At 60.0% G+C, this 26161-nt stretch overlaps 6 protein-coding genes across 12 annotated transcripts in view; 3 read left to right on the top strand and 3 right to left on the bottom strand.

Annotated features, from left to right (window-relative positions):
• ABCC2 (ATP binding cassette subfamily C member 2) overlaps positions 1 to 2407 on the bottom strand; it is a 21094-nt gene extending 18687 nt beyond the window's left edge. Inside the window, exon 1 of the mRNA XM_087767776.1 lies at positions 2315 to 2407. The gene's annotated coding sequence lies outside the window, so the exon portion shown is untranslated. The remainder of the gene's footprint in view (positions 1 to 2314) is intronic.
• On the bottom strand, positions 2354 to 7786 carry CUTC (cutC copper transporter). 3 transcript variants are annotated; one of them, XM_087767783.1, is made up of 9 exons: positions 7706 to 7786; positions 7305 to 7376; positions 7159 to 7218; positions 6374 to 6623; positions 5060 to 5095; positions 4514 to 4647; positions 3886 to 3913; positions 3378 to 3483; positions 2354 to 2785 (listed from the first exon to the last, which is right to left on the bottom strand). In XM_087767783.1, the coding sequence occupies exons 2-9, from the start codon at positions 7365 to 7367 to the stop codon at positions 2674 to 2676; spliced, it is 789 nt and encodes a 262-aa protein (XP_087623909.1). In that variant the 5' UTR covers positions 7368 to 7376; positions 7706 to 7786; the 3' UTR covers positions 2354 to 2673. The 3 variants fall into 3 exon arrangements, with proteins under 3 accessions (XP_087623909.1, XP_087623912.1, XP_087623913.1); XM_087767786.1 differs by having other exon boundaries at positions 6374 to 6583; positions 7706 to 7784; XM_087767787.1 differs by lacking the exons at positions 7159 to 7218; positions 7706 to 7786 and having other exon boundaries at positions 6374 to 6583; positions 7305 to 7481.
• Positions 7729 to 12261, top strand: COX15 (cytochrome c oxidase assembly factor COX15). Of its 3 annotated transcripts, XM_087767780.1 has the most exons (8): positions 7733 to 8102; positions 8590 to 8712; positions 8945 to 9131; positions 9404 to 9571; positions 10089 to 10170; positions 10499 to 10653; positions 11554 to 11667; positions 11965 to 12261. In XM_087767780.1, the coding sequence occupies exons 1-8, from the start codon at positions 7846 to 7848 to the stop codon at positions 12094 to 12096; spliced, it is 1218 nt and encodes a 405-aa protein (XP_087623906.1). In that variant the 5' UTR covers positions 7733 to 7845; the 3' UTR covers positions 12097 to 12261. The 3 variants fall into 3 exon arrangements, with proteins under 3 accessions (XP_087623907.1, XP_087623906.1, XP_087623908.1); XM_087767781.1 differs by lacking the exons at positions 11554 to 11667; positions 11965 to 12261 and adding an exon at positions 11375 to 11540 and having other exon boundaries at positions 7729 to 8102; XM_087767782.1 differs by lacking the exon at positions 7733 to 8102 and having other exon boundaries at positions 8603 to 8712; positions 8919 to 9131.
• ATP6V0E2 (ATPase H+ transporting V0 subunit e2) lies at positions 12167 to 14336 on the top strand. 2 transcript variants are annotated; one of them, XM_087767788.1, is made up of 4 exons: positions 12167 to 12300; positions 12765 to 12812; positions 13063 to 13211; positions 13490 to 14336. In XM_087767788.1, exons 1-3 carry the CDS (start codon positions 12179 to 12181, stop codon positions 13154 to 13156), a joined length of 264 nt encoding a protein of 87 aa, XP_087623914.1. In that variant the 5' UTR covers positions 12167 to 12178; the 3' UTR covers positions 13157 to 13211; positions 13490 to 14336. The 2 variants fall into 2 exon arrangements, with proteins under 2 accessions (XP_087623914.1, XP_087623915.1); XM_087767789.1 differs by lacking the exon at positions 12167 to 12300 and adding an exon at positions 12462 to 12681.
• Positions 14337 to 15034: 698 nt separating this feature from the next.
• On the bottom strand, positions 15035 to 20506 carry ENTPD7 (ectonucleoside triphosphate diphosphohydrolase 7). The gene is made up of 12 exons (XM_087767779.1): positions 20208 to 20506; positions 19962 to 20135; positions 19658 to 19863; positions 19415 to 19565; positions 18930 to 19033; positions 18800 to 18856; positions 18145 to 18293; positions 17895 to 18061; positions 16864 to 17188; positions 16677 to 16762; positions 16395 to 16556; positions 15035 to 16229 (listed from the first exon to the last, which is right to left on the bottom strand). Exons 1-12 carry the CDS (start codon positions 20213 to 20215, stop codon positions 16001 to 16003), a joined length of 1818 nt encoding a protein of 605 aa, XP_087623905.1. The 5' UTR covers positions 20216 to 20506; the 3' UTR covers positions 15035 to 16000.
• Positions 20507 to 21035: 529 nt separating this feature from the next.
• SLC25A28 (solute carrier family 25 member 28) lies at positions 21036 to 25244 on the top strand. Of its 2 annotated transcripts, none has more exons than XM_087767595.1 (4): positions 21036 to 21410; positions 21551 to 21779; positions 22647 to 22703; positions 24150 to 25244. In XM_087767595.1, exons 1-4 carry the CDS (start codon positions 21072 to 21074, stop codon positions 24665 to 24667), a joined length of 1143 nt encoding a protein of 380 aa, XP_087623721.1. In that variant the 5' UTR covers positions 21036 to 21071; the 3' UTR covers positions 24668 to 25244. The 2 variants fall into 2 exon arrangements, with proteins under 2 accessions (XP_087623721.1, XP_087623722.1); XM_087767596.1 differs by having other exon boundaries at positions 21551 to 22305; positions 24150 to 24287.
• The last annotated feature ends 917 nt before the right edge of the window (positions 25245 to 26161 follow it).

The following is a 26161-nucleotide window of genomic DNA, read 5'->3' on the forward strand; positions in this document are numbered from 1 at the left end:
TGCTCTTGGGGAGCAATAGGTAAAAGGGGATGGTGCTGCTCTAAGGCTGGAACTGTATTTGCTTTATCATGCATGCTCTTGGGGAGCAATAGGTAAAAGGGGACGGTAGGGTGACTGCAAGGATTCTGCTGTCTCATGGTTCATGGAGTTAGTAGATAGTTCAGAAGTCAAGGGTGATACAATGAGTAATTGATCAGGAACACCCCCCCTTACCATCAATACCAGAGAACGGTTCAATGTCCAACTCATTAGTTACTTATTACTGTCTTGTCTGATTAAATCCACTTGTTTTTGTAAATAAAGCTACCCCTAGTGCTAGGTCCTCCAGGCTGGGACAAATACAATGCTGATGAGAGCAGCAATCTGATGCAACAGATAAGGAATGAGGGAATGGAGCAATCACTCCCTCGGCCCTTCTCCATCCAGAGTGCTGATGTGATTCTTCTTTCTGCTCGTGGGCACACGTGTCCTCTGGCCTTGCTCGTACCCACCTGGAGCGCTGCTGCCCAGGGGACCACTTGCTCGCAACACCTTCCTATTTAATGCTCCGTCCCATCGCTTGTCGCAGTTTTCAGTACGTCACAGCCCATCCTCACCCCATCCTCACCCCACCTTTGGTCTCTCATTCAGAGTTGAAGTGCTTTGCTCAGCCCAGGATGCCAGCTATCTTTAATGTTCAAAGCAAGCACACTCCCACTTTCTCTACCCTCATACCTGGGACATGCTCCTCCTAAAAACCCACAAAGCCACGTCACTGTCCTTCGGCTACTTCCAGAAAGCTTCCTTCACTACAGTACCCAGAAAATGTTCACTGAGACAAAGCTAATCAAAGCGGCAAGACCTCTTCAGCCAACAATACCACACCGTTTCCCTGTGCTCCCCTGCCTTTACCCATCTGTTGCCCACCACCTTATAACCTAAGTTTTCAAAATGAGGCATTGCTTCATGCCTGTCTCGCACAGGGTCTGGTCCAGGACAGAGGCTTCTGCAAGGCAAACTACAAATTAGTCCAGCCCTCGCTGCTCATCTCTGTTTCTGAAGGGTTTGTTTCTCTGCTTTGTTATGCTGTAAGCCCACATGAGTTCAAAAGCCTTTTTTTCTTTCCTTTTTTTTTTTTTTTAAACTTTACACAAAAGAGAAGAACCAAACTCTGTGTTTATGATGCTGAGGGGACTGTGTTAACAGAATACTCATGTTAATTGAGCTACTGGTATCTTAATCATCACCATGACTCATGAAATTTCACAACATAAGCCATGAACTCTTAAATCAGGTATTCTGAACTATATTGACTATAACCACAAATCTAATCATTTCTTCTGCTGAGTTTGGATCCTTCCTACTGCCTGCACATCTGTCAGTGCTGAAGCAGGCCCTGACACCAGCACTAAGCAGCCATTCCCTTCCCAGCTCCTGTGTTGAGAACTACCACGTACATTCCCGAGGTGTGTTTTGGGAGACGGATACCTCTGACGGATCCATGGGAAAAGGTGGATGTACCCTTTGAGCTGAAGGTATGTAGTTAGTCTTGGTTATAGGTTTCAGTGACCTGATTCTGTTTAAGGTGACAAAAGGTGCTGCCACCTTGTCAAATATTACATTTTCCTGTACATCCTCACAGGCTGTATGCTATTGCCAAGATGGGCAGACAAACCTGAACCTTTTTTTTTGCTTCCTAAGGTCTGCTATCTCTGCTGTCAGGGGGATTCTCTTCAGCTTTGTGGATCTTTTAGGGAAGAGTAGGCAGCAAGAATAAAGGTGCTTTATCTCTGGGTCTCTACTCTCTTAATGGACCGCTCTGACACCATTCAGATCTTTCCTTGGGTATTTTCCAGGGTAACAGAAATGAGCCTGAGGCTTCAATTCTGATTCGGCAGCAATAATCCAACAGGCACGTTCCCCCGAGCACTGTCTGTAGAACAAGCACTTTGTGCTTCATGTTGGGAAAAGGACCTGGAAACTCCCTGAGAAAAAGCAAGGAATTTTATCATACACCCACCCCACCTCAAGCGCTCATGGCCCACAGCCCAGCCACAGCCCACAACTACCTCACCTAAGCCGTCAGGTAGTCACTGACTCCTTCCCGTTACAACTTAATGTGTTCATCACCTCTACCTAACCATGTGCTTCTCTCTACCTAGCAGCTGCTGTGTTGCTAATCCCCAGCCGTCCTGCTGGCTGACCACAGCAGGCCTTGTTTTCCATCTGTAGCTACGATGTTTCCCTCCCTGGCATTCTGGATGTGATTGTATTCTCCTCTGGTGCAGTAGGGGCCTGATTAATTCAGGCTATGCAACACAGATCACAGTCTTACCTGTAAAATATAAATAAATTTTAAAAAAGCACTGCAAGAGAGGGGCAGCTGCAGTGTTTATTTGACAGTCACATGCAGTGCTACACAATTCAGTCCCCCTACTTGCTCAGCTCCCTTCCTCCCAAATACTGCCAGCTTGTTGCCGCAACATCTGGGAATGAGTCCTTTTATTTAAAATGGCCGGCGTAAGTTTCCAGGCCAGGGACTGGTCATTCAGGGGAAGCCAAGGGAAGAGATGTCAGGCTTCATCACCTAGTTCACCTCCTCTGCAGCCTGAGGACGGAAGCGGTACCCATCTGTCCATGTGGCAGGGAAGACCCTGGAGTCTTGGCGCTCTTGTCCCAGCACGGTGCCTTCCACTACAGAATGTTCTTTGCGATCGCGTTCAGGGTCCTCACTTTGGCCACATCTGCAACCTTTATGGAGTATTCAGGGGCAGAGAAGGACGCTCCCATGGCAACGTTTGGATTTCTGTCAGGAAAGCCACTGATTACTATGTGCAGGTGATACGGATGAGTAAGGCACACTAAGAAAAACCCACCATCTCCCCTGGCCTCAGCAGTGGCCAGAGAACCTGCTGGTGCCACCCAAACCAAAGACGAGACAGCAATGGAAAGAAGAATAATCCAAAGGCAAGAAACAGCAGCATCAACAGAAACCCAGTGCAGACCTGTGGACAAATGTAAGCCATTCCTCACCCATTCCTCAGAGGCACATCCCACTGGGCTCCCAAATCCTACATGCTTGTGTTAAAGGTCTAACTACACCAGAACCTGCCTTCCCGAGTGCCACACAAGTGCACTCACAAGCCCTAGGGCAGCAGTAGCAGAAGAAACGCCCCAAGGATCCGGTTCTGCGTGGAGCTCATGTCCAGATGATGAGCACTGCTGGATTCATACACTGCAGAATACAGAGCCAGGCATCATGATGCCAAGCACAAGAGCGCAATTAGCACCCAGGAAGCTGTTTGAAATTTATACCTGTTCTACAAACTCATGTTCACATTAATCCAGCTTTTCCCTTGTGCAGTTTTGCTAAAAAATAAAAATAAATAATCAGTTACCTGAACTTCATCCCTGAGTCCCGGGCTGAGCGAGCAGAGCAGTGAAACTCAGAAGCAGTGGAGCCTTCCAGAATCCTCTGCAGGTTGCGCTCTGTGATGCCACCCCCTGGTGGGAAGAATCCCGATGTCACACACAGCGCAGATGGCACCGTCCCAGACCTGACATCACCCTGGGACCTACCCCCTAAGGGACAAGCGCCATCGACACTGAAGGGAAAAGACAGCCCTTGAGACAACGGAGACCAGGGCACGTGAAAAGAGGTGGGAGAAGCCTTGGCTCATGTTCTCCCACAGATCTAGAGCTGTCCCCAAACCCTCCAGTGAGCAGGAGCTGCAGGGCTCTGCCATCCCCAGCTGGCTGCGTGGCCTTTACTCGCACCAGGGCAGGAGCTCCTCCTCCGGGGGACCTGGCTCAGAAAGCCAGACCAGACAGCACATCCCAGGGCAAGAGGCTAGAAAGCAGGGGCTAGGGACTACAGGGCCTGTTACAGATGACAAAAAAAATTACCTGGCACCACCACAATTCTGCCCTTCGCCTGAAAGAAGAATAACATGTTAGCGATATTGCTCAGCACTACATTCGCACGTGCATTTGTGGGGCGGCAAAGAAACCTTACATGCAGCGCCTTCCATAAGCTCATGGATGTCACCGCGGCTTACGACTGTGCACTCTCACCCATCTTTTTTTGTACTATTCACGTTTTACAAGGAAAAGTGGAAAAGAATTTGCAGTTACAGCTAAGACAACTTGTCACCATTTCCTCCTGCCTCTCTATCCCACCGGGCTACCTCTCAGGTACGTCCATTGCATTTTCCTAACAGTGACTGTGAAACCCCAGCAGGGACCTCGCCTGGCTGTTTCCATGGGCTAATCACGTCAGCTACTGAAACCACCTCTTACCGCCCTCCTCCCTGTCTGCGAGCAAGAACAACCCAACAAGTCTTTGCTGTGGGAGGCTTCGGGCTCCAGCCCACGTGGACTTGGGAAAACAGATTAAGGCCAAGCCAGACAAGAAGGGCAAGTGCTTCTTGACGGAAGTTCCCTTACAGAGGTGAGGGCTACTATAAAGGAGCTGCCTCCAGGCAATGCCCAGGAAGCAGCCACGGTAACCCAGGGGAGCACAGGGAACACTTACCTGTTCCGCAAGTCTCTTAATTAAGGACAATCCTTCCAGCGCTGAGCTGTCACAGCCACTTGTCAACACCCGCTCAAACCCCAGAGAAATCAGGGTCTCCAACGCCACCAGAGGGTCGTGCACCATGTCGAAGGCTGAGAGACCAACACAACAGGTCAGAAATCACTGAGTTCATCGTGCTCAAGCCCTGTCCCCCAGCCAGCTCAGGAGCCCAGGAGACAACAATAGGAAGGGTCCTTCTCACAGCTGGCCAGCCCCATGGGGAGCCACAGCTCCTGACTATAACATCCCCCTCGCAGCAGTGGCGGGGCCACTGTGCTCAGCTCCTCAGACACCTCCTCTCCACACAGGGCAGCGACACATCCCCCAGGCCCGGACCCTTCCCCTGCTGGGGGAACAGCCCAGCCACAGCCTGCTCTTGCCCAGCACACAGAGCTTCCCCCCCCTCCAAAGAATGACTCAAGTACAATAAGCTCAGCTCCCTCCTGGCCCCACCTTCCCCTGGCAGCGGGGTCCCTGCCAGGGCCGCTGTCCCAGGTGACTCACCTCGGTGAAACGTGACTGGCAGGGGACGGCACACAGCTGCAATAAGAAGAGATATGGTCAGTCAGCGCTGGCACAGAGAGTCCCTCGCCCTAGAACCAGAAAAGCTCATGAGGCGAAAGAGGGCAAAGGCTTCTCGGGCCGTTCCTGGGCAGCTCAGAAGTCTCCCAGTACTTGCTGGAAACAACACAGCGGCTCCTCTTTGGCCACACTCTTGGCAAGGAAAACTCTTCTGCCCTTTGAGGAAGCAACAAACCTTTGTTTTTATGAGTAACCCCAAAATCCTCCATCTCATCTGGATCATGCAAAACCCTCATTCCCACCAGAGATGTCTTTCTCTGCAGGAAGGAAGCAGGAAAGTTGTCTCTTCTACCTGGGGAAGGGACAGGACCAGTGCTCCTTGAAAGCAGGAGAGTTGATTTTTGTAATTTCTTTCACTACCTATAATTTCTGCTCTATTTCAGACCACAGCAAACTTCACCAGCGGGGCTCTATTTACTGGGCAAAGGTTATTTATTTCTATGAAAAGAAATCCAACTGCCTCCTGCCCTGGAAACACAGGTTCCAGCAGAGCACCTCATTGCTCTAGTGGAGGCAAATCCTGGCAAGACCCCTCTCTTTTGCTGCACTCCCTACAGCACATTCACCTTCATACGAGAACATCAGCACCACATCACCAGGGAAAGGCCCAGCCCTCTTTAGCTTTAGTTGTAGCTCACAGAAAAGATGTGGAAGCAAATTCTCTTTCTATGTGTTAGGGGTCTGGACTAACAATTTCCCACTGCAGCTTCAGTAGCCTTTTATACGTTTCCATCTCTCTCTCATTATCTTTTCTCACTGGCTGTGTTAGCGGAAGAAATGAAGATGAGTTGCCAGCTACCCACAAGGCCAAAATCCAGGAGAGACATATCCTAGACACCTGTAGCAGGGACGTAAGAAAAAGAACAAAGGGCAAAGAAGATGAAGAAGGGAGAGAATCCAACAGTTTCATATTCTGATGCCCCCAAAGCAGCTCACCTAAGCCTCTCTCCTTCTTAGACCCTATTATGTCCCCAGTGGCCTCAAACTCTGTGTGAGCTGCTTGGGGCAGCGGTCCTTGATCTGCAAAGCTTCTTACCTATTTACCGTCTCACAGGTATGACACTACAGGAAACTGGAGAAGGTGGAGAGAGACATCAAGACCACAGACAAGGCGTGCAGACCAAAGCACCCTGGAGTTCTTTCTACAGCATCGGACAGAGCAGCACCGAATTCCCAGTCACGGCACAGACATCGCCCACAGCTCAGCACAGCCTTTCTGACCGGAGGCACTCTTACCCAGCAGCGCCGTGCAGAGCTCCGTGTCAATGCGCCCGTCCTCAGTCAGGGCCCCGAACACCAGCCCGTCGGCCCCGTGCAGCTTGGCAAGGCGGATGTCAGCTTTCATCACTTCAACCTCCCGGTCCGAGTAGAGGAAATCTCCCCCACGAGGTCGGATCATCACGAACACGGGGACCCTGACGCACTGCTTCACCACCTGCAGCAGTCCTGGGGCGGCGGGGAGGGAGGAAGGCAGCTCAGCACCCAGCTACCGGGGGAGGCAGCAGGGAGGGGCACACGGGGCGGGGGCACGGAGAGAGGGGAATCATAGAATGGTTTGGGATGGAAGGGACCTTTAAAGGCCATCCAGTCCAACCCCCCTGCCATGGGCAGGGACATCTTCAACCAGATCAGGTTGCTCACAGCCCCATCCAGCCTGGCTTTGAATGTTTCCCAGGAGGGGGCACCCACCACCTCTCTGGGCAACCCCTTCACTGTTTCACCACCCTCATCGTGAAAAATTTTTTCCTCGTGTTCAGTCTAAATCCACTCTCCTTTCGTTTAAAACCATCACCCCTTGTCCTGTCGCAGCAGGCCTTGCTAAAAAGACTGTTCCCATCTTTCTTGTAGGCCAACTGTACGTATTGAAAGGCTGCAATAGGGACGGCTGGGGAAGGGCAGGAAGGCGCTGGGGGGGCGCTGGGCGCCCTGACACCCCCGCCCGGGGCGGGGGAGCGGGCTGAGGGCAGGGCAGGGAAGGGCCCGGGCCGCCGCGGGGCAAGACGGGGGCGGGCGAGGCTCACCCATGCTGGGGGTGGTCCCTCCTTCCACGAGGCCCGCGCACAGCTCGATCCGGCCAGCCCCTGGGGAAAGGCACGTCAGAACCGGCCCCGCCGGGGCCCGCCGCGGCGCTGCTGCCGCTGCCGCCCCCGAGGCCCGCGGGCCTTACCTCCGCGCTCCGCGTTGACGGCGGACTCCACCGAGTCCACGCACACCTCCATGAGGAAGCCATCGTCCATTCCTGGGGGGGAGCGGCGCCGTCAGCCCCGCCCGCCCCATGGCGGCCGCCCGGCCCGGCCCGCCGCCGCACCGCCGCCGGCCGCCGGCCCGCCCCCGCCCCACTTCCGCCGCAGGCCCCGCCCCCTCGCTCTCGCTTCCGGCCTCGCCCCCTCGCGGCCCGGACCCGCGCCGCCCGCGGGCGCGAGGGCGGGCGCGGGAGGGCGGGGGGGCGGGGGGGGGGGGGGGGGGAGCCGGCGCGCCTCGCTCGCGCGCGGCGGCGGAAGCCCCGCCCCCGGCGCTCGCGGCTCCGCCCCCGCCCGGGCCCCGCCCCCGCCTCGCACGCGCCCTCACCTGCGCTGGCGGCGCGCGGGGGTCGCTGCTGGTTCTCGGTCACGTGCCGGGGATTGTCATGGTGACGCCCAGGTGTGTCCGGAAGTGCTCGCCCCGCTTCCGGCGGCGGCGGCAGCGCGCCACTTCCGGGGTCACTCGGGATGCTGCGTGCGGCCCGCGCTGGCGTCCGGCTCCTGCGGCCCGCGCGGGGCGGCGGCGCTGCCGCTGCGGGACGGGGGGCGTCGGCACCGGCACCGGGCCTGGCCCCCGCCCCGCTCCCGCCGCAGCAGCGGTGCCTTCAGCGGCGGCTCCTGCAACAGGAGCCGCCGCCCGCCGCCACCCCGCCCGCCGTGGGGCGATGGCTCCTGGCCTGCAGCGGCGCCGTGGCCGGTGCCGTGGTGCTGGGCGGCGTCACCAGGTGAGCGCGGCACCCCCCGCCCTGCCGGCACCGCTTCGCGCCCCGCGGCCGTGCCCGCTCTGGGGCCGTGGAGGGGCTCAGGGCTGAGGCCGTGTGGAGGCAGCGGCCCCCGCCGCTGGTGACCCGCTTAGGCTGTCCCTGCGGCCCGCAGCCGCCTCCCGCGGCTGGGACCCGCCCCGAGTGCGCCTGTGAGAGCCGCTCTGGTGCCGTCCATCCGCGGTTGCAAGGGGCCACGGTGGGGTAGGGCTGGGAGTACCGGAGAGACACTGTCCCCAGTGCGTAGGTGCCAACTGGGAATAACTTTCTCTCACGCATTTTTGGTAATTTTAGGTCTGTTGGTCACTCACAGACTCCCTGATCTCTATCTTATTTCTAACTGTGAGTTTAAGGGTGGTCTAGCGCAGCCAAGAGCTCTCATTCTGACCCAGTAGAGCTGCGTGCTGTCAGCGAGCAAGTTGTGCCCACTGGTGTCTCTGTCCGCTCCCAGGCTGACAGAATCAGGGCTTTCTATGGTTGACTGGCACCTGGTGAAAGAGATGAAACCCCCGAGAACACAGCAGGAGTGGGAAGCTGAGTTCCAGAAGTACCAGCAGTTCCCGGAGTTTAAAATGTGAGTGTGCAAAAGTGGAAGGAGGGTGGGCTGGGAGCGTCCCTCCTGCGACTGAGCAACACCAGGAACCCTCGCAAGAAGGGAAACGTATTCTAACATCACTGGGAGGGCACACAAAGCGTGTCTGATGGCGGCTCCTTCCCTGTCAGCTCTTTTCTCTGAGGAAGGTGATCCCTTGTCATGGACTGCCACATCACACTGAGCAGTTCTTTGTTTTACTGTCTTTTAACAGCCTGAATCATGAGATGACGCTGACAGAGTTCAAGTTCATTTGGTACATGGAGTATTCGCACCGTATGTGGGGCCGCGTTGTGGGTTTGGCCTACATACTGCCTGCCGCCTACTTCTGGCGAAAGGGCTGGCTCAGCCGCCCCATGAAGGGCTGCGTTCTTGCACTCTGCGGGCTGGTCTGCTTCCAGGTGAGCGAGCTCTGTAGCCACAGGGATTAGTGGCAGCGTGTCTTGTGAATGTCCTCTGATCGAGTGTAGTTGAGACGGTGGTATTTGTGAAAGCTTGGGCGGGGGGGGGTCAGTGCTGGTTGCTGGTTGGAGAGGGAGGAAACCAGTTGCTTTGACCCTAATGTTTATCTGCTCTTTGCAGTCGCTGCTGCCCTGTCTGTGCCGAGACAGACATGAAGGGTTATTCACTGCCCTCTCTTTAGCTGGCTCTGACCCCCCTCTTTTTTTGCCAGGGACTTCTGGGATGGTACATGGTGAAGAGCGGACTGGAAGAGAAGCCAGACTCGTACGACATTCCTCGGGTCAGTCAGTACCGTCTCGCAGCACATCTTGGCTCTGCACTGGTTCTGTACTCTGCTAGCCTGTGGACGGGGTTGTCTTTGCTGCTCCCACGACACAAGGTATGGAGTGGTGTGTCAGAAGTCAAAAGCATGGGAACATGTCAATTCGGAGAGTTGGGGGTGTGACGTGAAGGGTGAGGAAAGGCTGTGAAGGGTGATGGTGCTTCCATTGTAGTCTCTGTTCATGACTCTGACCTAATACTGTGTTACAAAATACTCTTTCTGTAAACTTCTTGGTTATGGGACACTTCCTTTGACTCGTGCTGTTCTGCTCAAAAGTGATTACCCTCAGAGTTTGTGCAAGCTCAGGCAGGGGTGTGCCTGGCTGGACTAAATGATGTGTGCCAGTAACTGTCCAGTGGCTGTTTCAGTTTCTGCACAGGGTTGGACTTGATTAGTTGTGGTTTTGAGGAACCACTGCAGTGTGACTGTGCTGCGTGGTGGTCTCTACGTTCCTCCTGTAAAACACAGGCCAACCCCTTGGCTCGTATATGCAGTGAAGGCTTTTCTTACCTGCTGCAAACAGCACTGGAAATGCTTTGCCTTGATCATTTTCTTTTTTATTTGTATTTTACAGTTACCCGAGACCCATCAGCTTCTTCGCCTGAGGCAATTTGCTCATGGCACTACAGCTCTCATTTTCCTTACTGCTCTTTCAGGTAAGAGTGTTTCTTACTGCTGTCCCACCTGCGGCTCATTCCTCTCTGCCTTGTTTTTCTTCTGGTCTGGCACGGACTGTGAGCAACCCCATTGTGTTTTCTGGGAAAACTTTATTGCTGTCAGGGAGCTGAAAGTCAAGAACCTCCCTTACTGGTCGTTCCTGAGCAGGTGGAGATGCGCCTTCCAGCCTGCCTGTTGCTGTGTGATCTCTGTATATGTTTCTGAAAGAAATTCAGGGTCAAGCTGAGCTCTTGAATCAGGACTGTGCAACCTGGAGTGCCACCTGTGCCTACTCTGGTTGTCTCATTTTCTGCTCTGGAATTGCAGGTGCCTTTGTGGCAGGGCTGGATGCCGGCCTTGTGTACAATTCCTTCCCCAAAATGGGGGAGCGCTGGATCCCGGATGATCTCCTTGCCTTCTCCCCCATGCTGAGAAATATCTTTGAGAATCCTACAACTGTACAGTTTGATCACAGGATCTTGGTAAGTGCTGTCTTCCTGCTATGTCTGTGCTGCTTCTCGGTTGCCTCCTGCAGCCAAGCTGTCCTCTTTGGGCTGTGGTTCTTGAGTGATATCCAGGGTGTCCGAAGGTCCTGAGAGCGTGTTACCAATTCGCTTCTGCAGAAAGAGGAAGTTTAGCACTTATTTATTTTCAGTGTGGTCTCCTTCCTTAAGGATGTCTTCCTCCTGCGCAAGTTACAGACTGTTTCTTTGTGTCTCCTTTTCCGTAACATCAGCTGCAGACCAGGGTAATGGTTTCGGTCCTGAAATGTCTGGGAAAGTTGTGTGAAATAAAACTTGGAAATCCCGATATTGAATGCTTCCTTCGGCGTTTCTGAACTTGCTTTACCCAGTAGCACCCTGTGAAAATAGCTAGCTAGAGCAATCCAGATATTAAATCCCACTGCTGGCACTGCTGTGGACTAAGCCATTGCTAAAACGAAAAAGGAAGATTAAGTGACTTAGAAGAGGAATCCGCTGGGGTGACCTGCACAGCCAGGTTATGCGGGTAAGCTACAGCTGAGTGGTGAAAACAAGATCAATTTTTGCAGATTACAGCTTCCACCTTTAGTTGTCAAGGTGACAGACAGGGAAAGGGCAGAAAGAATCCCTAATGACTTGAAGAAATGAGGAAAAGCTATTGGAAAGTAAAGCATTAATTTGGAGAAAAATGGAGCTCTCTGTGACTTTAGTTAAATTTCAGGGCTGTTAACCTGGTGGGCATGGGAGCTCTGGGATTTGGTCACGGCCGTTAACACATTTCTACAGTTAAGTATTGCTGGCAGAGTTTCTTCTCCTGCTTGGAAGGCGCGGCCAAAGGCCACTGCACCCATTTCCTTTGAACTTTCCTTGAAGGGTCGTTGTTTCCCTTCCCTTCTGTAGGGGATCACCTCAGTCACAGCTGTCACAGCTCTGTACCTCTTCTCGCGGAAGATCCCACTCCCTCGCAGGACCAGGATGGCAGTGACTTCCTTATTGGCTGTGGCTTGCATGCAGGTACGGGTTTGGTTTGTCTTTTTTTCCCCTTTTATTTTTTTTTTCTCCCTTTAGTCCTTTGTAGCACGTTGACAAGACAGAAGAGCTGTCCCCAGCTTGGATCTGTGCTGGCCCCAAGAGCCTGGAGCTGAGAGGCGGAGCTGCCTTGACCCAGGGCCTCACCATTCTGCATGCACAGCCTGAATTTGAGGGTGGGAAGTCTAGCTGCGGCTGTGGGCCTTTCATCATACTTTGTGGTGGGGATGTGTATTGACGCTGCGTCCACAGCTGCTCTTACTCCTTCTCCCTTCTTGGCAGGTGGGCCTGGGCGTCAGCACCCTGCTGCTGTACGTCCCCACGCCTCTGGCCGCCACACACCAGTCGGGCTCCCTGGTGCTGCTCAGCATGGCACTCTGGCTCATGAGCGAGCTCCGGCGGGTCCCCAAGTAACCCGCCGGAGGGAGAGCCCTCTCGGGGGAGCTGGGCCCGGCGGCGGCCGAGACCCCGCACCCACCCCGGGTGCACGGCAGGGATGTGCACCCAGCCGGGCTGCGCGCAGGGAGGAGGCGGCGGGTGCGAGTGCGAACTTTGTAACATAAAGGAGTTTGTACGGAGCGGCTGGTGTCTGGCTGGGTGCCTCCTTTCCGGAGCGAGGTGAGGAGGGACGCGGGGGGCCCCGGCGGGAGCGGCTGCAGCGGGCGGGGGGTCCGAGCCGCGCCGCCGCGGCGGGGAGGGGAGGGCGGGCGCGCTCCCTCTGGCGCCCCCTGGCGGCCGCCTGCCGTACGCCCGGCCTCGCGTCCCCGCCAATGGGAGGCGGCGGTGGCGCCAGCGCGCCGCGCTCAGCCCGCGGATTGGCCGCCGCGAGCGGCAGTGGGCAGAGCCGCATCCGGTGCGGCGGCGGCGGCGGTCGGTCTGTCGGCGCGGAGCGGCCATGACGGCGCACAGTTTCGCGCTGCCGCTCGTCCTCTTCTCCGCCTTCTGGGGCCTCGTGGGCATCGCCGCCCCCTGGTTCGTGCCCAAGGGGCCGAACCGCGGGTGAGTGAGGGCCTCGGAGGGATACCGGGGGCGGGGGGGGTCCGGGACCGGGCCTCCCCGTCCTAACGGCGGTGTCTCCGCAGGGTGATCATCACGATGCTGGTCACCACCGCCGTGTGCTGCTACCTCTTGTGAGTACTGCGGACCGGGCCCCGGTACCCCCTCCGCTCCCACCTCCCCCATCCTCCGTGTGGCTTCACCGGGCCCGGTGGCTGCTGCCCAGCCTCCTGCCCGTGGATGAACGGGGCAGCCCCCGGGCCGCGGCCCGCCTCCCTCCCGGGCACTTCACCCTCTGCCAGCCCTTTGAGGCAGCCGCGTCCCGGGATCCTGGTCCCTGCTCCCGTGCTGCTGGCGCTGACGGCAGGCTGGGTCCCTTTGCAGCTGGCTCATCGCCATCCTGGCCCAGGCCAACCCCCTCTTCGGGCCGCAGCTGAAGAACGAGACCATCTGGTACGTGCGCTTCCTCTGGGAGTGAGCAGCCCCCGGGAGCCGGCGCCTGCACGGAGACCCCCACCACCGCAATCGTCACTGTGAGTGGGCAGAGGGCTGGGGTGGCAGAGGTGTCCCCACTTGCCTGCCTGTGTCCGGCTGGGGAGGGAGCTGCAGCCCGGTCCTTGCTGGATGGGAGATGCTTTGGTTTTTGTCCATTGTGGCTGCGGTGAGCTGGTCGCAGTGTGGGGCTACTGGCTCTGCGCTGGGCCTGAGAAAACCGAGCACTTCCCCCTGAGTCTGTGGTTCTCTAGATTTGTGGGGGCTCCCTCATGGGTGCAGTTTGGTGCTAACTTCTCCTCCTTTCTCCCTCCCCCAGCTCTTGCTACTGTTCCAGCCTCTACCCTCCCATACCAGGCAGCCCCCAGAGGTGCTGGGACAGAGGCTGGACCCGCTGCCCCAGCGCACCCTGAGCACTGCAACCTGGACCAGTGATGGCTGGGCCCCTGAGCATGGCAGGCAGCACCCCTGCCTGGGATGAGGGCCCAGTAAGCCCGGCCCTGGGAGCAGCCACGCTGCCAGGGAGAGGTCTGCTCAGCTGGCTGAGTGCTGCGGTCACTGACACTGAGCACTGTCCTAAGAGAGACCTGTGTGTAGTGCCAGCAGATCCTGCCCCTGCAGTGCTCGCCCCGCTCCCTCCAGTGTGCTAGTCCCCCCGAGTGAAACCCCTGCTCGTAGCCCAAGCTGCCCAACTCGTTACCATATCCCTGGTCATTTCAGGCACTGGCTGCCCCTCTGCATGAGAAGGCAGGAGCCCATAGCATCCTCTGTTTTATGGTCAGTCCCCTGCAATGAGCGTGGTCCTTGCTAAGACAGATTCTGGCTGTGGGTGTGAGAAGGGAGGGCTGACCCTGGAGGAGCATGCGGACCCCCTTGGTGTGATGAGGGAGATGCTGGGGTGCAAAGCAGGCGGTTCTGCTGCTTGGCAGCCTGCTGGAGGGGATTAAAGGGGTGCTGTGTCTCCTCCCGCCTCAGCAGTGAGGGTGCTGCAGTAGTGTCTAGGTACCACCACCCCCCGCAACCTGTGTCCAGGTTCTGAGAAGAACTGAGTAGGGCATTGTGTTTTAGGTGTCCCCTTATTTATCATATAATTTATCTGTATTTATTTACTTGTCTGTATTTGTTAAATTTGTGTTGTGGAAATAAATCCTTTTTCTAGTAAGTGATGCTGAAGGGAGAGTCACTTGCTGCTTTGAGGCTGAGGAGCAGTCTGGGCTTTATTCAGACTTCTTCCCTTCCCCCTAACCCTGCTCTTGCACCATGAGAACAAGGCTGGGATCCTCAGCTGTTGAGCAGGAGGTTGGCAGCATACTGGTGCATGGAAAGTTTTATTGTTGCTGCCACCTGTGCACTTGCCCCTGTGGGACCAAGGTCACAGGCAGGCAACAGCATGTGCTATAGAGGGAGAACTGGGTACCTGCCCAGCCTCTCTGGTGGTAGGCAGCTGTGCTGGAGCCATCCCCATGGCTGTGCAGCAGCTGGGGAAGCTTAGTGGCCTCCTTCCCAGGCTGTGGTAGGGAATAAGGCAAAAAGCAGGGAGCAACATCTTCAAGGGGCTCTGAGTGGGCAGGCTCAACTTCCTTGTCTTGGGAGGAGAGAGGGGGGCAGCAAAGGATGCTGTCTCCAAGGATCACAACACTCCGGTTTGGATCAGAGCTTCCTTTTCTGCTACCAGCTCTGGAGTCAAGCTCAGCTGTCCTGCTGCTGGAATCACAGAGAACATCTGCTGGCAAGAAAGCAACTCCATTGTTCCACCGCGGTGGCACAAAGCAACGCTGTGCAGATGTGTGCTGGCCCCCAGTCATGCCGCCAGCCCGGAGCTGTCGCTGCTGGGGAGGTGCTCGCTAGAAAACAAGACCAGTGCTGGATGGCTCAAGGGGTTTGTTTATTGCTACAGGAATGGGAACAGTTGAGTTCAAGTCAAACATGATGAACTTCATTGGGTCCTTGGGGGGCTCCAGCCCCAGGGGAGGAAGGCTCATGCCTGTGCGCACAGCTGCAGCTCAGACCTGCCCTGGGGCAGTGAGCTGGGCTGGAGTGAGGTGGTTCCCCCATGGGCAGGCCCAGCCTGCGCTCACAGGGGAGAGAACCACTGGTCCTGGTGCTAGTGCCCGATTAACGTGTGGGACACCACGGGGCAGATGTGCCCAGGAGGGAATGTATGAAAGGAAACACAGCCCACTTTGGTGGTGCCGTAGGAACCGATCCCTGAGCCCTCGGTGCTGAGCCTGGGGCGTTGGCTAGGACCGTGGGAGGATTGTCCTGGGAGGGGAAGACATGGCCAAAGAGCAGGATGCTCCAAGAGGGACTGGGCTGGGCAGCAGAGCTCACAGCTCACTTGATTCCTGTGGTGACTTTGACTTTGCTGGCACCTGCTGTTCTCCAGCCCGTGGGCTTGTAAGGGACTGCAGAAGGGCCACCCCAGGTGATGAGCTGCAGCACCTCACCAGGTTGCTCTGCAAACTGGTGACTGAGTCATGGGGTGGCCTGGTGCTTCAGGCCACAGCCCTGGGCTGGCCACCTCAGTGAGTGTACTGCTTATCTGAGGGACCTGTCAGGGCTGCAGCCTTGAGCCTGCTGGCAGCAGAGGACTTTGCTCTACCCCACGTAGCGAGGTGAAGGCCAGAGACCAAGGAATGCAAAGATTAGGACTGGGGCGAGGCAGAGAAGAAAGGTCTGGTGTCCATAGCTGCCTCAGCCCACAGGCTCTGGTTCTCCTGTGGAGATGATGGAGTGCAGAGTGGAGATGGTCTTTAAGAAACAGTCCAAGCCCTCGGAGCCCAGGCTGTCAGCCAGTCCTGGTTCTGCTGGTGCAGCTGGACGGTGGGTATCACGGCCCATTTCCCTGGCCTGGTGGCACCACCACCTTGTCCAGCCAGAGCAGGGTGAGCTGGGCTGAGCGCAGCTGCCGGCGGTGGATGCGGCGCAGCCGCAGGAGGTAGAGGACTATGGCCAGCGCTACAACCAGGATGCAGGCAAAGAAAAGATAGTGGTTGTAGACGAAAGAGAGGCGCAGCCAGGAGGTGTGGGCTTGCCGGATGCTCTCCTGACGGAGATCCCTGCGGAGAGGAGTCAGGACAGGCAGTGAGATGCCATGGGGTACTGCCAGGGTCCTGCGCTGCCGCTCCCCTTGCCGGGGTGGCAGAGCCCTTGCCCAGTGCGGTAACTCCTGCTCCTCCCCAGCCACCCTTCCCTGAGCGACGCCATCAGCAAGCCAAGGGTACCTGAGTGGCAGAAACCGCGTCTTGTAGAGGATGGCTCCCAGCGTCCACTGCACCTCCCGGTCGTACACCAGCTGGGCCGTGCGCAGGCTGGGGTAGTCCAGGGGGAAGTGGAAGCCCTGGTGAAGGACTTGGTACATCCAGGCTGATTTGAAGCACTGATACCTGTAGGCACGGCACGTGGGAGCATCAGCCCGATGCTACCCCCGGCACAACAGTTCCTCACCCCAGCAAAAGCCCCCTCAGGAGCGCCAGCCATGGCACCGCCCCAGCAAAGCCACTTACTTCAGACGGTGCTGGTCAGCGTGCGACGAGTAGAGGCCTCCACGGAAGCGCTGGGTCAGCACCTCCCATCGCTGGCTGCAGTACTCCTGGGTGACAGAGAAGGGGCTCAGAGCAGAGAAATGGCCCCCACTCCCTCCCAGCCCTGGGAATGGCGGCTCCCTGGCCCCTGGGCTGGGGCAGCACCCACCTGGGCGGCGGAGGTGAAGATGGGGGCACTGTAGCGGCCTCCCAGGCGCAGCACGTCCTCGGTGCAGTAAAAAAACTCGGAGAAACCATAAAACTCGCTGTTGTCGAAGTCGATGGGTGCTTTGTAGGCCCCCGCCAGGGAGGCCTGGCTGCTGTTGGGCCCGGCCAGGAGGGGCTGCAGCTGCTCTGCGCAGGTTGGCCAGTCCCCTCGCCCCCGCACATACAGGGTTTGGCCGCCCCTGGCCACCGTGTCCTCCAGCCCCACAGGCAGGCAGGGGTCCAGGAAGGGCGTCTCGGGGCTCAGCCCTGTCTGCTGGCCATGCAAGCTGGAAAACAGGCCAGGAAGGAAAGGCAATTGCACAGGGGGTCCTGTACCACCCTCAAAAGCCTAGTCTAGCGCTGCCCTGCATCCGGATACCCCCCCTTGCCAGACCAGGCCATGTCCCCTTGTACCCCGCGGTACTGGCACCTGCCTTGCCACCTCCTGCTGAAGCCAAACTTGCCAGATCTGTCATGCTGACCTGCGGCCGCGTGCCCCCAGCACCTGCAGGGTGCGACAAGGCACAGCCACCCCACCCAGCTCGTGGGGATCCGCACCCCTGCACAGCCCCCAGGGATCTGGAGGCAGGGTTTGCTCCCGGCACAGGAGTACCTGGGCACCAAGCCTCTCCGCCTCTGGCGACAGCTTCACGTAGCGCTCTGGGAAGGGGAGACAGGAGACAGAGAGCTCGAGGTGGGGATGCGATGGAAAGATGTGCTGAGTGAATCGGTGCTGGAGAAGGAGGGAGAGTTGGAGCAAGAAAAGCCGAAAGCCGCCAGAGGGGTCACCCCGCAGCCTGCCGTGAGGGGAGGAGGAGCAAGGCAGGGAGCTGTGGCAGTGATCACGCCTGCTGGGCTTGGAGAAGGGCAGCACCCATGCACCCCGTGCCAGCCCGAGCATCACTGCTGCCAGCATGGCTGCAGGAGCTGTTATTGCCACAGGCGGCTCTTGGGGCAAATCCAATGGGGCACCACTAAGCAAGGCAACAATACCGGTTGTGCACAAAGGTCTGGTTCAGCACAAGCTCCTCGTAGCGCTGCCGGGCAAAATTGCCCCCGAAGCCCAGGAAGGTGTTGACATAGACGCGGTACACGTGGCCAGTGTGCTGCACATCGCAGCCCAGGTTGAATTCTGCCAGTAAGCTCTTAGCAGCCTCTTCCTGGGGACGCAGAGAGGTCCGTGATCAGCAGCGACCCAGGGAAGGCAGGGGCTGCTCTCGGGGCCGGCCAGCCAGATACGCACCTGCTGCGGGGAGGAGAAGGCTCCAGAGTCGGGCACTTCGTAGGCAATCTGCAGGGAGGCACCCCCCATGTCTAGGATCCCAACTGTTCGTTTCCGAACCAGGGGCTCTCCCTGGTCCCCCAGCGCTACGGTGATCATCGCATCCTCCTCTGAAACCCACAGCGGCATGTCAGCGAGGGGCAGGGCCTGGGGCACCATCTCTTCCCTTCCACCATTACCCCCCAGAGCAGCCTCATGGGGCTCCTCCACCCGTGAAAGCAGCCCCCAGGGATCAGCTGCAGGGCAGCAGGTCCTGGCACTAGGGGCTGGCTGCCCCCCAGCTTTGTAGTTTCCCCCAAAGCATCCACAGCTGGAATCCACTACAGGAACACTACTACAAACCCTCTCTCCCTGGTTCTTCTCCCAAAACGCTGCAGGTGTCCCCCTCCCACATGCAGGGACTCATACCTGCAACCGGGGCAGGTGCCCCTCCAGGCCCCAGGTCCAGGAGAGTTTTGCACACATGGTCAGGCATTGCCTGGCCAGAGGGGCAGATGCTGCCCGCTCCAGAGCCTGCTCTTAGCTCCAGCGCCAGGGCGAGCTCCAGCAGGGCTTTGCTCAGACCCTCCCAGCTGCTCTACAAGCAGCCAGACTCACCGTCCTCGTGATCACTCACCGTCCTCGTGATCAAACCGTCCCAGGACAAAGTTGATGCCAATCCAAGCATAGACACCTGCGCGAGACAGAATGGGTCATTACGGCAATACGCTAAAGGGAAGCAAGCGGTGCTCTGCAGCAGCTCCTACCTTCCTGTTTCCCTGAAATCACTTCTGCATGTGATTTGGAGAAGAGGAAATCAAACTCCAGGGGCACGTTTCTCACCAAGTCCTCCAGGATTGCAGCTTGCTGCCTGCAAGGACGCAGGAGAGGGACAGATGCCGAGAGACCTTCACCAGCAATGCTCCTTTGCAGGAGCGCAAGAGGCAGCAGGAATCCTGCTGCAGTGCACCCCACGTCCAGCCCCGCGAGCCCTGCTGCTGCACCCAGCATGCTTTGGAGATGAGAAACTAGATATACTCGCTTAGACTTTGAAGCGTCTCCTCTCACCTCCCTCCCAGCACACTCAAACCCTTCTCCTGCAGCCCTCGCTGCTCGCTCCTTTCTCAAATCCCCCCCAGGATTCCCAGTTCTCCCACGAGGCTCCAGACGAGGCAGTTCTCTTTCCCCATTCTTGCTGCTGAGGGATCCCAGCGGGTCCCCGGCTCCCCCCGAGGAGGGCCGACGCACTCACCCCTCGGGCAGCAGCCGCATGCCCGCCGTACAGAGGATGTAAAGCGGAGTTTCCTTGTGCTTCTGAGCCGGGACGTGGGCTGCGGCGAACCGAAGCAGAGGGCGCAGGTAGGGCGTCGCCTGCTCCGGGGCTGCCGCCGTCACGGAGATGCCTGCCCGGGGAAGGGGAGGCCGTGAACCAGCCGCGGGCAGCAGCCGTGCCCGTCCCGTGTGCCGGGAGCCGGGAGGGGCGGGTGGCACCGACCTGGTTTAATTTTCTTGACGACGGGGCGGCTGCTCCGGTCCCTCATCTGCTTGATGTCCAGCAGGTCGTGCGGGTTCCCGTTGTGCGGGGGCCAGAAGTAGACGAAGACCCGGGACCCGCTGCTCCCGCAGTCAACGACCACCCCGTAACTGAGGGCCGAGTCCTCGGTGTCGGTAGCCGTCAGCTCCGCCACCCGCGCCAGGTACCTGGGGCCCGGGGAGGCGGGCGGGGAGACAGGACGGCGCCTCAGCACGGGCGGGCAGCGGTGAGCCCCGGCGCCCCGGCAGCCCCCGGCCCCGCTCACCTCTCGTCGCGCCGGGCGGCGCGGGGCGGCGCGGCCCAGCGGCGGGGGGCGGCGGCCGCCAGCAGCAGCAGCAGCCCCACGGCGAGAGCCAGCCCCAGCGCCGCCGGGCGCTGCCGCGGCCCCGGGCAGGGGCAGGGTCCCGCCGAGCGCCACGACGGGCAGGGAACGCCGATCCTGCGGGCAGAGGCCACAGCTCAGCACCGGGCCCGGGGCCGACCCCGGCCCCCCCAGCCCGGCCCCGCTCACCTGGCCATGTGCGCCCGCCGCCGCCCGCCCGCGCATCGCCCCGCTGCCGGCTCCCGGCGCCGGCACCGGCGGCCACGTCACCAGGCGCCCCCGGCGCGGCCAATAGGGGCCCCCGCAGCCGAGCCCCGCCGGGCGCCGCCCCGCCCCCCCGCGGCCGCGGGGCCCAATCGGCCCCGCCGCCCCCCTCGGCGGAGCCACGCCCACGCGGCCCGGCGACCAATCGGGGAGGGGCGGGCCGGGGCGGGGACCCCAGGCGGCCGAGGGCCGCGCCCGGCTGCGCCCTTGCTCCTGCGTCCGACCTTCGCCGGGCGACGTCACCCGGGGACTTCCTCCCGCGCGCCCTATCGCAGCGCGGGCTCGGGGCGCGGCCCGCCCGCCGCGGGCCGACGCCGGCAGCGCCCAGCCAATCCGAGGCGCCCAAATAAACAACACGCGCCGAGTGCCGGAGTGGCGGGCGAGGCGGCCAATGGCGGCTCTCCGGCCCCGCGGAGAGGACGGGCGGGCGGGCCAAAGGTGGCGGGCTCGCCGCCCAATGGGCTGCGCGGCTGGGCGGGGCGCGAAGTTGAGGCACCCAATGGGCTGCGCGGGACGGCGGGGCGGGGAGTCCCGGCGGCCAACCGACAGCGCACCCCAGCGCGCCGGAGGGAGCGGCCGGCCAGTGGCGGCGTCCGACTCGCGGCGGCGGCGGCCAATGAGCGCGGCGCGCGGGGGCGGTGGGCGGCGGGCCGAGCCAATGGCCGCGCGGCGGAGGCGGGCGACGGGCGGCGGCGGCCAATGGGCGCGGCGGGGCGGGGCTGGAGCGGGGCCGGGGGGCGGAGCGGCGCGGCGCGGGGCCGGGGCGGCGGCGGCGGCGGCGGCGGCGCCATGGAGCTGGGGGCGGGCGCGGGGGCGGGCGCGGGCCCCGGCGCGCGGGGCGGCGCGGAGTCGGGCCGCGTCCTGCTGCTGCTGATGGGCGGCGGCGGCGGCGGCGCGGGCCGGGCGCGGCGGGGAGGCGCGGAGGCGGAGGCAGGGCCGGGCCCCGGCCCCGGCCCCGGGGCCGGTCCGGGGGGGGCCGAGGCGGCGCGGGGCCCCGAGCCGCGCTCGCCGCCCGCCCCCGACTACGAGGCGCTGCCGCAGGGCGCCGCCGTCTCCACGCACATGCTGGCGGGCGCCGTGGCGGGCGTCATGGAGCACTGCGTGATGTACCCCGTCGACTGCGTCAAGGTGCCGGCACCGGGGGCGCGGCGGGGAAGGCGGGGGGTGGGGGGGTGGAAACCGGCGCCTACCGGCGCGGGGGAGGCAGGGGGTGCCCCGGCCGGGCCCCGCGGGGGTGACGGGCCGCCCGCCCGGGCCTTGTGTTGCAGACGCGGATGCAGAGCCTGCAGCCGGAGCCCGCCGCCCGCTACCGGAACGTGCTGGAGGCCCTGTGGCGCATCGCCCGCACCGAGGGCGTCTGGCGGCCCATGCGGGGCATGAACATCACCGCCACCGGCGCCGGCCCGGCCCACGCCCTCTACTTCGCCTGCTACGAAAAGTTAAAAAAGACGCTGAGCGACGTTATCCACGCGGGGGGCAATAGCCATGTGGCCAACGGTACTGCTCCCGACCCCCCGCGGGGGGACACGGGGGCCGGGGGCTACCGGCGGCCAGCCCCGCCACGCCAGGGTGGGGAGCGGGGCGGGGAGAGGCCGAGCTCGGCCATAGGGAGGTCCGGTCCCGTCCCGCTCGGCCGTCGGGCCTCGGCCGCTGCGGGGTCGGGGTGCCACGAATGGCCTAAAGCCCTGTGCTCTCTCCAGCCGCGGAGCCAGCCCCCCGGTGCTGCGGTGCCGGGCAGGGGGAGCACCGGTCCTGCGCCTGCCGGAGCTGCTCCCAGGTATCTGGCTCGAAGCAGGTTGGTGGCCAGCGGCAGCCCTGGCCCAGGAGGATGCTGGTGGAGGGGAGCTGCCCGCAGACAAGCCAGGACCGGCTGCCACCCCGTGGGTCGGTGCCGCTGCTCGCTCCAGGAGCACTGCCTGGTTTCGGAGCCCGTCTCGCCATGGTGCCTGTTACTCGTCTCGATGAGCCGCCACGGTGGGGAAAGTGTGGGGCCGAGGGGAGAGCAGGGCACATCCCGCCCTCGGTAGGCACACGTGTTGGGTTTCTGCTTCTCCGTGGGGTGCAGGGACGCTCGCCATCCTCTGGGCCCCCTGTCACCTGGTGGCATCAGTCTGTCCCTGAGCGAGTCCCAGTCAGCCCGCGGGACTTGGAAGCCTGTCGCGATCCTCTCCTTTCTTGAGCTCTTTCTGGGTGGGAACCGCTGAGGACCGACCCGTCTTTTGGAGGGGAGATGGAGGCTGCCTTCGGATCTTGCCCTTTTCCAGGGGCCTCCTCCTGTGCCCTGGTGGAGGACTCGGGGCACTGGTGGAGCCCCGGGGTCCCTCGCCTCCCCCCGCCTCACATGTGGCAGTTCTTGTTTTGCAGGTGCAGCCGGGTGTGTAGCAACGTTGCTCCATGATGCAGCCATGAACCCTGCCGAAGGTAACGATGGTCCTGGCCTGCCAGGGAGGGGAGGAGCAGGGGCTGCCTGGGCCACTCGCGTCCCCTCTGGGGCACGGAGGGTGCGCTCCTCGTTGCTCACCCGACCACAAGGATCTTTTGGGGGCCAGTAGCTGCAGCTCCGGTTAGGGAGCCCAGTGGCTGCCCATTACAGAGGGGGTAGATAGAAGAGGTTAATTCTGGGGAGCGCAGCAAACTCCAGCTTAGGAGGAGCTGGGAGGGCACCAGCCTTTTGCCCAGGGGTTTGGCTGGTGACAGTTACCTGGAGCAGGAGAGAAGGCATGAGAGATGCGATCCATACTGTGGAAGTTGTTCCAAGTGCGTGGGAATTGGGCATTGCTGTGGTGAGATCTCAGGAAGATGTGGTACGGTTCTGGGTCTGGGTTCGGGAAGAAAATTAAAAGAATGGGGTACAAAAGGTGTGCTAGAGAAGTCAGGAGAAGGGAGATCTTGTGTTGTGAAACGTCTGGAAGATACTGATTTTGTGGAGCTTGGTATGTATGAAAAAGGCAGAGGGAGTTTGTAATTAAAGTCTGTGAACCTGATGGGAGAAGGAGGAATAACAAGGAAAGGCCAGTCTTGAGCGTATTTTTTCCTCTTAAAACTGGTGGGCTCGTGACAGTGCAGGCTCCAGCTGATCTGCGCCCAGCGCGGCTCCTGCCTGCCCACTGCCTGGCTGGGACCGACCCTGAGGAGCAGGCGGCTGCGTGGCCGGGCCAGTGTCATTCCTTCCCTGGAGCTCATCTTCTTACCACGACTGTGGTAGCTTGTCATCGCATCGTTTTCAGCTTCTTGTGGTCGTGTTGAGATGGGGGGAGGCAGGACAGCAACAGGCTGCACTCTGGGCTCCCCTGCCCCCTTCTTGGATGTGTTGACCGGGAGGGTCGGCATTTGGTTCTTGCCCCGGAGCGGCTGCGTTTCGGCAGCGGCCGCTAACAATTCCTGGCTGGTGGGCTCTGCGACGTGCTGTGGTTATTCTGGGCTGCAGCGGGGGCGGCTGGGGAGGGACAGGCTCAACCAGATTGAGAGCTGTCTGGAAAATAAGAGAATAGATGCAGAGGGGGTTCTCCTGGCTGCACGGTAGCTCTGCGGTGGTGGATGGGGAGACGCCTAGGTGGATGGAGGGTGGATCTGCAGCATAAGCACTTGGGTGTCGGGGTGTTCCCTGGGTCTGTGGCAGCTGTGGGGTTTGCAGGTGGTGATGTACATGTGACGGTGATGCCTCCGCAGATCTAAATGGCTGCAGTCCTGCCTGGGGACGCGCAGGGCACTGCTGGTCCGAGTTGTCTGTCATTAGCTCTTAAACCCTGCGAGTGCCCGGAGTTTAGTCGCGCTGAAGCCTGGCTTTGCACTTACCCTTTCTCTCTTCTCTTCCCCTCCACGCCTGGGTCCTGGCTGCTGCTGCTGGCTGCCGCCGTCCATCCCAAGTGGTCAAACAGAGGATGCAGATGTACAACTCGCCTTACCAGCGTGTGACGGACTGTGTGCGGGCTGTGTGGCACAACGAAGGGGCCGGAGCTTTCTACCGCAGCTACACCACCCAGCTCACCATGAACATCCCCTTCCAAGCCATTCACTTCATGACCTACGAGTTCTTGCAAGAGCAGCTCAACCCCCACAGACAGTACAACCCAGGCTCCCACGTGGTCTCCGGAGCCTGTGCGGGGGCTGTCGCTGCCGCTGCCACTACGCCTTTGGACGTTTGCAAAACACTGCTCAACACCCAGGAGTCCCTGGCCTTGAGCTCCAACATCAGCGGACACATCACAGGCATGGCCAATGCCTTCAGGACGGTGTACCAAGTGGGCGGCGTGACCGCCTACTTCAGAGGGGTCCAGGCGAGAGTCATTTATCAGATGCCCTCGACGGCGATCGCCTGGTCTGTGTACGAGTTCTTCAAATACATCCTCACCAAGCGCCAGGAGGAGTGGCGGGCTGGGAAGTGAGCCAGAGCCGAACGCCATTCCAGACCTGCTTCACTTCCCCTCCTGGTTTGTCTTCTGACCCCTCTCCCTTTCAGTTTGGTTTGTGTTGAAGAGAGGGGGCAGCAAAGCCCTTTGGGGCTTAGCAATGCGATTTCTTGCCTGTGGCTGCTGCAGTTCTGCTCAGGCTGCGCGGCTTGCCCTCTCCCAGGGTCCTCCGAGATGTCCTACTGGGAGCTGCAGCCCAGGTCACGTCCCCTGGCACTTCGGTGGAGCTGTGCTCCTGTCCTTCCCTTGACGAAAACCTCCTCTCACGCAAAGCTCGCCCCTCCTCGGAGAGGGGAAGGTGAATGTCCTGCCCTGCCTCTGGCAGGGCCAAGCTGAGCTCGCAGTCGCCAAGGAGGTGGCGGCGGCAGCGCTGCCCGGGATGCTGGGGGCTTAGTCTGGCTTTTGGCTGAAGCGAAGTGTAAGCCTTGCCGTTGTCTTGTAGCACGCACACGTGATGCTGACTGCCCCGGTGGTGGTGGTGGGAGGGGGAGGATGGCACTTGAGGAGGGGAGCCTGTAGGTTTGTTATTGTTCCTGCTCTTGACACCTCCAATAAAAACAGTTCTGCTCTATCTTCATGTCCTCTTCATACTCCCACCTGGCCCAGCTCCCAGCACCACGCCTTTCTGACTGTGCCTGGTGTTGAGCTCTTTTGATGGGTGCCAGAGAGGACGGGAAGCAGGGTCTGGGGGTGGTGGTGGGAGGAGGGGGCCTGCCTGGCCCTGCCACCCTGGCAATGTGCTGGGAGGAGGGTGGTCCCCATCCCCTTTGGCTCGTGGCCGAGCCCGTCGCCTGCTGCTGGCATGAGCTGTGACCCCAGTGGAGAAGCTGAGGTTGATGCTCCTCGGCCAGGCAGTCCTGCACCCCCGGTCTGACCAGGGGTACTCAGGATGCCTGCAGACTGCTCCAAATGGAGGCGATAGCAGGAGGGCCCTGGGTTGGGTGTGTTGGGGACAGCACAGGGGTTTCGGCACTGTGTGAGGCTGGGGGGCTTTGTGCACCTCGCAAAGGAGATTTGGGGCTCAGCAGGGCTTTTGCCTCCTCATTTTGAGTAATGAAACTTGCTTGTGCCTTGTTGGGCATCTTAAAAGTCTATCAACACACTTGCTCAAAATGCTACTATTTTGTCTAATGATAATTAATAGAATAGCTAATTTTTTTACCATTTTGTTAGCTGTCTTGATACTGACTTCTTTTAGGGTCCCACCCAGCTCTGGATCTGCAAGCGAGCCTCGGCGGGTTGTGTGCTGAGCACTGAAGTTGCACTGATGTTCCCAGCGCAGAGCTCTCGGTTCCTTGAGCCAGGTGCCCACAAGGGACGCCTGGCTCTCGCAGGATGCTCCCGTAGTGCCTGCAGGAGCGGCGTCCATCCCATGGTGCCATGCCCAAAATAACTCCCTGGAGGAAATGCGTTCACAGCCGTGGTATGCGCTGCCGGTGAGCATCTGGGTTGGCTCAGGGCTGCTCCAGA

This window comes from Nipponia nippon, unplaced genomic scaffold (assembly GCF_047370975.1).
Source record: "Nipponia nippon isolate SJK-2023a ecotype South Korea unplaced genomic scaffold, ASM4737097v1 scaffold_3, whole genome shotgun sequence".
NCBI lineage: Eukaryota > Metazoa > Chordata > Aves > Pelecaniformes > Threskiornithidae > Nipponia > Nipponia nippon.